The 9,814-nt window shown below is 37.7% G+C and overlaps 1 protein-coding gene across 3 annotated transcripts; it reads left to right on the top strand.

Moving 5' to 3' along the window:
- Positions 1-261: 261 nt before the first annotated feature.
- On the top strand, positions 262-7,192 carry golm1 (golgi membrane protein 1). Of its 3 annotated transcripts, none has more exons than XM_052563645.1 (10): positions 262-830; positions 2,121-2,290; positions 2,382-2,561; positions 4,162-4,216; positions 4,307-4,409; positions 4,503-4,608; positions 4,686-4,857; positions 5,798-5,932; positions 6,022-6,204; positions 6,411-7,192. In XM_052563645.1, the coding sequence occupies exons 2-10, from the start codon at positions 2,159-2,161 to the stop codon at positions 6,524-6,526; spliced, it is 1,182 nt and encodes a 393-aa protein (XP_052419605.1). In that variant the 5' UTR covers positions 262-830; positions 2,121-2,158; the 3' UTR covers positions 6,527-7,192. The 3 variants fall into 3 exon arrangements, with proteins under 3 accessions (XP_052419605.1, XP_052419607.1, XP_052419606.1); XM_052563647.1 differs by having other exon boundaries at positions 684-830; positions 6,052-6,204; XM_052563646.1 differs by having other exon boundaries at positions 684-830; positions 6,043-6,204.
- Positions 7,193-9,814: the final 2,622 nt, after the last annotated feature.

Raw genomic sequence — 9,814 nt, 5'->3', positions numbered from 1 at the left:
AAAAAAAAAAAAAAAAACCTGCTCAGAACTAGTAAAAGAAATGAAGCATGTGAATGGATAGAGACCATCACTTAACATCACTTAAAATCAGTTGTTGTTTTTCTTTTCAGTATGGTTTGTTCACACAATTTTAATAACTCCAGACCGCCTTTTATGTTACACATTAGTTTGGACCCTGATTGAACTGAGGGTTGAGACCAGCTCTGAGTCTCATTAACTGGTTTACCGGGTCACTAAGTTTGGAGTCAAAAGTCCAAATACACAAATACCTGCTTTCTGTCTTCAACTCAAATATAATGTAGTCATTTTAACTGAAAGGATGAACTTCATAAATGTCAGTTTGGAGATTTTACAAATGAATGCCGTTTAAATAGTAACATATTTGTTGCCTAATACATGATTTTATATTTTGACTTTACGTTGTGAGAACCCATAACATGGTCATGTTAAATTTATGAAATATGGCTGATGGAAATGTATTTTTTTAATAAGCCCATAAATTGACAGTTTAACAAAATGTTATTTTTACGTGGTGACCACTTGCATATTTGAAATGCGAATGGTAAAAAGTCACAATAATATGATTTAGTTTAATTTAGATTGGGGAAAAGGGGAAAGTGTCGATTCACAAGCAGTACCTCAAAAACAACTTTAGGCGATGAATCCAGCGTTTCCTGAACAATAGTGAATCCGAGCGAAGTGCGCATGCGCGTTGCAGTTCCACGCAAAATACTGCGGTTTATTGCGATTTCATCCCGGAAAGACTGTCTAATATCGGTATTTTCATGCTCCATCCTTGTTTCTGAAGAGACCTGCAACATTTAACCCCGGTAAGAACAATTTGACACTAATATATAACATGTATCTGCTATAAAAAGAGGAAAAGTGTGATGATAATAGTAACAGTAGCTGTATTAGCAAGCATGCTACTCGAACAAAAGCAGTTTCATAGTAAATCGATTTAAATGTTAAATGGATTTACACCATGTGTGACGTCATTGTATTATTGAAAAATGTAATCGTATTATTATATTCTCATACAGTTTTGATCGTTCGTACAGCGTTTTCTCCCCACATTTGAAAGGGACAGTAGCAGTACTGTAGTAACGTGTTAGTGACCATGATTAATAACACAGTTAATACATCACACTGATATGATTTATATAAAATCTAACGTTACATTGCATTCTGTGCACAAGCACACTGTTCTCTGGAGTATTTGTTTAGTGGTGATGTCAATAAAAAGTGCAGACAGATTAAATTAAGGCGGTTTGGTAAGTCGAACTGCAGCTTTTAATGGCACACCCAGAAAACAACAATAGTTCTTTGAGGACATAATATATAGTCAAAGATGCAGCTCATAGTTAAAGATTAAAAAAAAAAAAAAAAATAACTTTATCCAGAGGCCCAAACTTAGCAAAATATGCAATTTTGTGCAGTTGCTAATAATTAAATGGGCAAAAAGTGAGATGAAAATTAAATGTAAATTGCAATGTAAGTCTATGGCATCTTAATTGCTGCATGGTAGACTTCATAATTGCATATTAATATAATTTGTCATTCTGTATCCTCCAAATAATGTCTTAGTGAAATGATATTTAAATACTTAATTTTATGATCAAAGCTATGTAGTTTTTTTTTTTTTTTTTTATTGTAGAGGCAAAACATGAAATGCAATGCAGTACAACAGATTGCGTGCATCAGGTTTTACCACAAAGTTGTAATATGATTAAGAAATAATGATCATGCATTGTCATCAGTCTGCTGTAGCACAACGCTTCTGCTTCAGTCATCTACACCTTTGCCCACTTCCGTGATGCTGTAAAAGTTTATCGCTGTGACATTTTGGACACTGTCTACCCTTATTGTATCTGTTGCTGCCACTTATTTGTATTTAATGCTCTGTCTGTGTTTACTGGTCACTAAAGTCACTCAATGTCACTCAGTGCCCTCCATGTACGTCTATATGTGTTTATGTGAAGTCCTGTTATTGTCACTTTATGTCTGAGCCTCATCACAAGCATTTCAGTGCCCAGTTTTCCCCAGTGTTAACTATGCAGATGATAAATACATGCCTCTTGACTTAAATGTGGCTATAAAGTTTGCTCTTTCTGTTTCAGAAACCCATTTTGCGGTGTTTGTGGGACTGTGACTGAGCATGATGGGTGCTCTTGGGAACAGTCGACGTGGCGGTCGCTCTCCTCCTTTGCTGGTGGCGGCTCTCGTCGCCTGCGTCCTCCTGCTCGGCTTCAACTACTGGGTCTCAAACTCAAGAAACGTCGAGCTGCAGGTTTGACACTCTGTGTTTAGATGTCGTCTGTGGCAAGTGGTGAAGTGAGTGGCTGTTAGCTATAATTTTTGTTGTTGTTGTTGTTCTCAAGAGTAGGTTGTTGGAGATGGAGAGCCGCATGAGGCAGCTGGCTGCAGACAGAGACCGAGAGCAGGAGAGCAAGCTGAAGGCCGAGGACGAGAAGCGCAGACAGGACGATCAGCTGGAGTTAATGCAGGAAACACACCAGAGACAGCAGGAGAACGCTCTCAACAGCTGGAAACACGAAAGAGTAAGAAAACACGCAGCTTACACTCACTCACAGAGCTACTGATTGTGTGGGCCTTGGTCATTATTTGAAAATGAATGATTTTTATTATAATCAATACATTTGAATAACTAATCATTTTATTATAATAAATACAAGTCAAACGTTTGGAATAATGAAAATGTTTTAATTAGGGCTGTCAGTTTAACACATTAACTTAATTCATTAGTTAAAAAGATAAGATAAAGATATATTCATTAGATAAAAAATAACAGATTAACATATTTTAAATGGCCTCGCCCCCAGACCTGTACCTCATCTTACATTTCATTCAGCCGACTGTTGACAAATAAGACACAGGGCAACAACTCCATGAATGCAGTTATTTCCTAAAATTAAAGATTGTGGGGCAAAAATGCTCCTGCATGAGTTTTTGTCTCATATTTATATCATATGATAAGCGATATCGCACAAGCCGCGAGAGTAATATCACGAGTACTGTTTGTTTCAAATGCAAATGTGATTTTATACAACAAGTTAATACTGTGTCATATTTTAAACACAGTCATGTCTGTTTTGCTCAGTTTTGCCAACAAAAATATTACCAACACAGCAGTGTTTAGAGTCTGAATGATTTCGCGTTTTGAACAAATCGTGTGAATCAATGATTCAAAGACCCAATAGAAGCAACCAAACAACAAAAGAGCAATGATATGCAAGTATATTAGTATATTATCATAGTGTTAGATTTCAATTTCACAAAGAAACATGCAGCATTTTGTCCAAGCAGTAATAAAAGGACACATATAGTTTATAATTTGTCTTAAATCTCACTTTGTAAAAAAAAAAGAAAAAAGTTTTTATTTTGTTTTAAAAAAAAATATATATGTGGAAAATAAATTGATGCAATGCTGATTAAGAACCATTATTAATAATTGAGCATCAGTAATAATTAATAACTAAGCGGCAAATCATCAAATTAGAATGATTTCTAGAGGATCATGTGACACTAAAGACTGAAGTATCAGGAATAAATCCATTTAAAAATATATTAATATTAATATAGTACTAGGAAACATTTATTTTAAATTGTAATAATATTTCACAATATTACGGTTTTTACTATATTTTTTGTCAAATACATGATTTCTTTCTTCTGCTGAGCACAAAAAAAGATCTTCAAAGTATTGTCTTTTATCTTCAACAGAAGAAATTCAGTTTTTCTACTGGAGCATAACTACAAAAACCTGTGCTCATTATAAAAATGCCTATGGTGTTATGAGTTTTTTTGTTTTTTCATGACATTTTCAGTTCTAGAAAGGTCAAATGTATAGCCTTTTACACAAAACCAGTTTCAGTGGACACCCATGTAAGTTTAGTTTGAGCGGTGTTCATGAGTAACTTAAGCTACAAGGCTAACCTGCTCTGGAGCTGGTTCTGTTCTGGGTAAGAGATCACAAAACAAAACTGGACTGTAAGTAATGCTGTCTGTATAAGCAGGTCTGCTATTATACCCCAATTTGCTCTTTAGGTAGACAGGTCACTATGTTTTGATGGCCAGAAATGTCATATCGGATATGCTATGTGTATGTTTTCATTTCTAAAAGTATTTTCTCTGTCGTAGGAGAATCTGAAGCTCAACATTTCCTCCGGTGCTAAAACAGTGCAAGAGATGAAGAGTAAGCATCTACCTCATATTTGTCCTATTGTATGTGCTCTATGATGCATATAGTCTTTCCTTCACATTACTGCTGATTTTTTGTATCTAGATCGAATGAAGTCATTAATGGAGGATGTCAATAAAATGCAGAGCGAGCTGAAATCCTGTCAAAGTAACATGGACACAATCAGTAAGAAAGCCACCAGTGAAATGTAGGTTCAGTTTGAATGCTCTAATCTACAATACAAAAGACATTACATTCCTTGCTCAGTATTATAATAGCTGTGTGGGATGGGATTGTGCAGGACTCAGTGTAACAAACAAATTGAGGAAATGAAAGAGGAATGCAATGCAAACATCGCAGCTGGCAAACTGGAAAAGCACAAAGCATCTGAGAAAGTTGCTCCACAGGTACAGCTATAAGCTATAAATGCCTTCTTTATAGTGATTCTCTTTCCCCCTTCACTGATACTCTCTGGCCTTCACAGAATGCTGATGGTTCCATGCAGAAAGTCAAAGCCAAATCTGATCTTCCCGCTACAGACCATTCAGATAAGAAAGAGGCAGAAATTCCAAAAGGCAAACCAGATGTGGATTCAAAGTCTAAAAAGGATGCTCACATCCAAACCAATGAGTTAGTTGTGGAAAAGGATGAGAACGGTATGAGTTGCTCATTTAAGTCTTCTCTGCGGTTTCTAGGTGGTTGGTTGCTTGCGTTAGTCCCGTATTCAGTGCAAGTCAGATCACTCAGAAGAGTGATAGCAAAGCGCTCCTCAACAAACCACATGATTTTTGATGCAAGTAGTGCATGTTTAATGCATGTTTATTGATCTGATCTCAAACAATTTATCCATGCATATGTTTTATTTACCTTCACATCTCAAAATCCATTTGGAATTTAATGCTTAAACCTTTCCATGTTTCCTGATAATCACAGTACGGAAGAAAAGATCTGTTGCTATCTACATTTAATCATGACTTGCAACCTCTGGCTAAAATACAACTGGCCCTCTAGTGGCAGTCATAACGAATTGGAAATTTGCTCATTTGCTTGGACTGTTGCATACTGTTTTGTCACACCAAATGTAAACACAACCGAGACTCAAATCACATCCAGCAATTCTGCACCTGCTCCCAATGCGACTCTCCATTGGAAATAAGTGACTTTGGATATATACTGCCATTGTAAACAAAACTGTGAAAATGTGGTTTTAGGTTTCCATAATATCACTCTTATTAAATGTGCCCCTTTTAACACTGTTCACACCAGTGACAGTAACTATAAAGTTTTAATTATCAAGAGAACAGCAAGACAAATAGCAAAGTCCACAGCACAACTATTACAGTAAAAACAGTAAAAAAAAATAAATAAATAAATAAATTTCCAACTAAAAACATTGACAGTCAAGCAGAATCCACCTGACTCAAGCATTAAGAGCAGCAGACAAGATAACTTAGTATGGATGCTTTTATAGTTATCATTATAGTTATCACTCTTTGTTTGAACAGGGCTTCAGTCTTGTAACTCTATTACAAAAAAAATTAAATTCTCCATGTACTTTCACCACGTGTTTTAACAACATTGTCTGCATCCTCTAAGATGCTGTAGTTTTACAAGACTCTCCCATTCCCACCTCCAAACCAACCAAGAAGAATGAGACTCGTAACAAACCAGCCAATGAAGAAGGTCCAGAAGCAGAGGTGGACGTTAAAGCGCCAGCTGCAAAGGATGCAGGTAGAGTAATGGAGAAAAGCCAGCCATCAAAGCACCACAAACACACACACACACACACACACACACACATTACTTATTTCTTCATACAGATACTGTAATGGATGAAGCAGGTATTTTAGACCCAAAGGAAGATGACATGGAGATTGGAGAAGAGAATGAAGAAGGTGCCAAAATCGAGGACAGGAAAGAGGAAGACGCAGCAATTGGGAAAGAAGATGCCATTATGTACGACAATGAGGGCGAGATAGAAAAACAGCTCTCCAGGATTAAAGGTGCTCTTCAGTATCATGCAAACATATTCATGATATAATGTAATTAAACTAATATTGATTTATTTTACAAACTGAGGGCTGACTTTCTCATTTATTTTCTGTGGTAATTGACAGCATGAACAGATAATGTTTAATCTGCATTATCAAATGTCATTAGCTCTTTTGTCCTGTGCAATAAAATCACGAAGGATTTTCGGTTTTAACAGATGAAAATCTAGGTGCTGGTCAAGATCTAGAGGATGATGTGGCAAATTATAACGGTGATGATGACAACCAACCGGAGCCTGAGGATGAGAAGCAGGAAGAGCTTGCAGAGATGTAGTTCCTGGTCACATGATGTGCCTGCTGACAGCAACCATCCCTCAGCTAAAGACTGTCACAGACTCTCATTAGTGGCCCTTCTGAAGCTCCCGGCGGTGGGAAAGGACACCTGCTGTAAAGCCTGATTTGTGCTGGATGAATACTGCACTACTGTGTACTGAGGGATACGAGTTCAAATCCCATACGCCTTACCAGGACAGGCATGATGAAAACATTCTTTTTCTAGTCCTGATTTTAGGTTAAACTTGAATGTAACTACTACTCCTCTGATATCGAGCCTTTAAATGAATGCATCATGGTGGATTTTCCCTCTTAAATGAAAGACGCTTTGTTTTTGAACAAAATCAGCAGCTGTTCTGTTGCAAAAGCTACTTTATCTTGTCTTCATGGTTTATGTTCTGTTTTGATGTCTAAACATTTTAGCAGCTGAAAATTGCATAGGAATATTAGATGTTTAGACTGAAAAAAGCACTTATCATCACTCATTTAACAGTGAAAACAGTGCTAGTCTTTTATTTGCTGTAAAATGTTACTTTTATGTTAATGTAAAGAACTGCTTTTAAATTTATTTTAACATTTAATGTTGGGAACTGGAATTTTATTTTATTTTTAAGAAAAATGGGTTTCTTACTGAATTTCTGATCTTATAATAAATATTTCTGTTGCACTTCTGCCGATAGTGTGCATTTAATGGGTTAAAAATAATACAATACAATATAATATAGGCTAATATTAAACATATTCTAAATTGCAGCCATGACCGATTTGAAGATTGACAAACATGTCCGATTAGTGACACATCAGCAGGCTACTTGTCGGCATAAAAGATGCAGGTAATAGAAACTATTTCATTACAGTCATATTTACATGAGAAATTATATTAATCTACCCAGTTGTTCTGTGTCGTTTATTGTAGCTACGTTAATTTTTTAATAAATTCTTCATCCTAAACATATGAAACAATAATGGTGAACTTTTCAAAGAGTCCACTTCCAGATAACAGACATAGGCTACAACATAATGTGAAAACTGATTTAGATTTGCTTTATACAGTTGTGGTTGATTATAATAATTTGGGGCTTTCACACTACGTACATAGTTGTAGGAACTAGCCAGATATTGTAACATAGTTTTTTTTTATATAAAATCAGCCAGTGTTTCGAATGCATTTGGCCAACCAGCTTACACTTACGTCACTGATAGTTCCTACAGAACTGTTTTAGAAGGTACTCTGAAGTATGAGCTAAATTAGTTCCTTCAAAATGGATTTCCTGGAACTAAAACGTTTCTAGTAACTTGTGGTGAAAATTCGCCTGTAAGCGAGTACTTTCACCAATAGGTATAGGAATTTTGAAAGCCCATATTAACATTACTTACTACCTACTTACTTGCTACTAGTGGTAATTAAATACATTTTTAAATACAGAGCAAGTACTTTAAAAGTGCATTTTAGTTCATATTCATGGTGTCCCGAAATAAAACAGTTGAGTACAGTACTGTTAGATGATCTTAAGTTTATCTTTAGAAGTATATTAAAGATCACATGACGTGGATTATTTTCTTTTTTTAAATGATTTTTTTTTATTTCCTGAGTTGTACTTTTATTATTAGTATGATTTTTACATTTAAAATGTAGAAATATAAGGCATTTTTATATCCTGATTTTAGTCCTCTGGCTAAAATTGAATGCTCTGTTTGAAGGGGCGTGTCTGCTGTGAGACTCAAAATAAAAGACAGCTGTTGTGATTGGCTGATATCTTTGCATTCAAAATGTGTATTACATGTGGAACCCCTCTCAAATACTTTTACTACGTTTTTTTCCCCCTTACTATTACAGCTGTCGAGATTAACAAATCTTGGAAGTGTTGATTATAGCATTATTTTTTTGTTCCCTTTTAGTCAGTCACGTTCTATGTTACGTCAGAAAGATGTGATGGGAAAAGATGGTCTAGGTTACATATGTAACCCTTGTTCCCTGAAGGAGGGAATGGAAAAGTTACATCAGAAAGATACTGAGGAATGGGGTTCTTGCCCGACAGCCCAAACACCTTAGAGTGGTAACAAAATGAGCCAAAGGTACACAAAGTACCTTGGTCTGCGGAATTTGCATTGCGAGCTCCGCCCCTTTGTGAGTGTATATAAGGAGCAGTGCGAGCAACTCGCACTCAAGTTTTTGCTTTGGAGCCAATCACATTGCTTGCTGCTTTCACCGGAGTGTTTACAAGCGAGTCAGCTGATGTTGGTGTTACGGCACGATTCAACGGTTCGTTTGGGCTTCCTGCATTTAGCTCCCGCGTTCCCCTGGGTGCTTCAGCACCACTGAAAGAGCTTTTTTCTCATTGCGGGGACATGAGCATCTCTGCGTTAAGATCAAGACTTGATTACCTTAAAAGGTATAGAGTCCCGTCTGTCACACCCTGTTCTAGCTCCCCTTCTCGTAAGAGGGCTATTTCGTCTGGTAAGCAGTCTGAGGCCATCAAAGACATTCTGCCTCGGCGGCCAACTTCTGCCTCAACACTGCCACTCGGTGCAGTTTCCACGCAGAGCCGGCTCGAGAACGCATTGCCTTCTCATGCACTCTTTGCCACTTGGAATCAGACGAGTGTTCACACTCCGCTCCCACTAAGGGACGCTATGCCTCCCATGCCGGGGCTGTCTGTTCCACCTCACTGCCCCACTGTGGGTACTTGGCCTCCCTTGACCTCACTGGATCGGTTTCTGGGAGCCAGGCTAGAGCTCTCCAGGCCATCCCACTGGCTCATCCAAATGATCAGGCTTGGCTACGCGATTCAATTTGCCTGTCGTTCCCCCAGGTTTTGGGGTGTTTGCGCGACAATGATGGGCAAGGATGCTCCCGTCATGCCCGTGGAGGTTGCAACCCTGCTGGTGGGTTACAGCCAATCCTGGAATTGTGCCTTGAATCGAGCTCTTCACAGACTTCCGTTCAAGATGCTAACGGCCAAGCACATTTACGAATGCATTTGTCTGTTGGATTGGTTTTGCTCTCAGTAGAGCTTAAGTGTCTATCATTGAAAACTGTGCTCCTGATGGCTTCAGCTTCGGTGAAGAGGGTCGGGGACCTGCAGGCATTTTCATTTGATTGAGTATGCCAGGAATTCAGGCTGGCCAACTCTAACGTTATCTTGAGACCCCGGCCTGGGTACATGCCCAAAGTTTCCATCACTCCCTTTAGAGATCAGGTGCAATCCCATGTGTTTATTTCCATAGTAAGTCTCTTTGTAGCATGTGTCTTGTTTCCAGAAACTATGGTACATGTGTCGCAGATCCA

This window comes from Carassius gibelio, chromosome B8 (genome assembly GCF_023724105.1).
Source record: "Carassius gibelio isolate Cgi1373 ecotype wild population from Czech Republic chromosome B8, carGib1.2-hapl.c, whole genome shotgun sequence".
In the NCBI taxonomy this organism is placed as follows: Eukaryota; Metazoa; Chordata; class Actinopteri; order Cypriniformes; family Cyprinidae; genus Carassius; species Carassius gibelio.
Note: the sequence above shows the minus strand (reverse complement) of the source record. Positions and strands in the feature narration are given on the sequence as shown.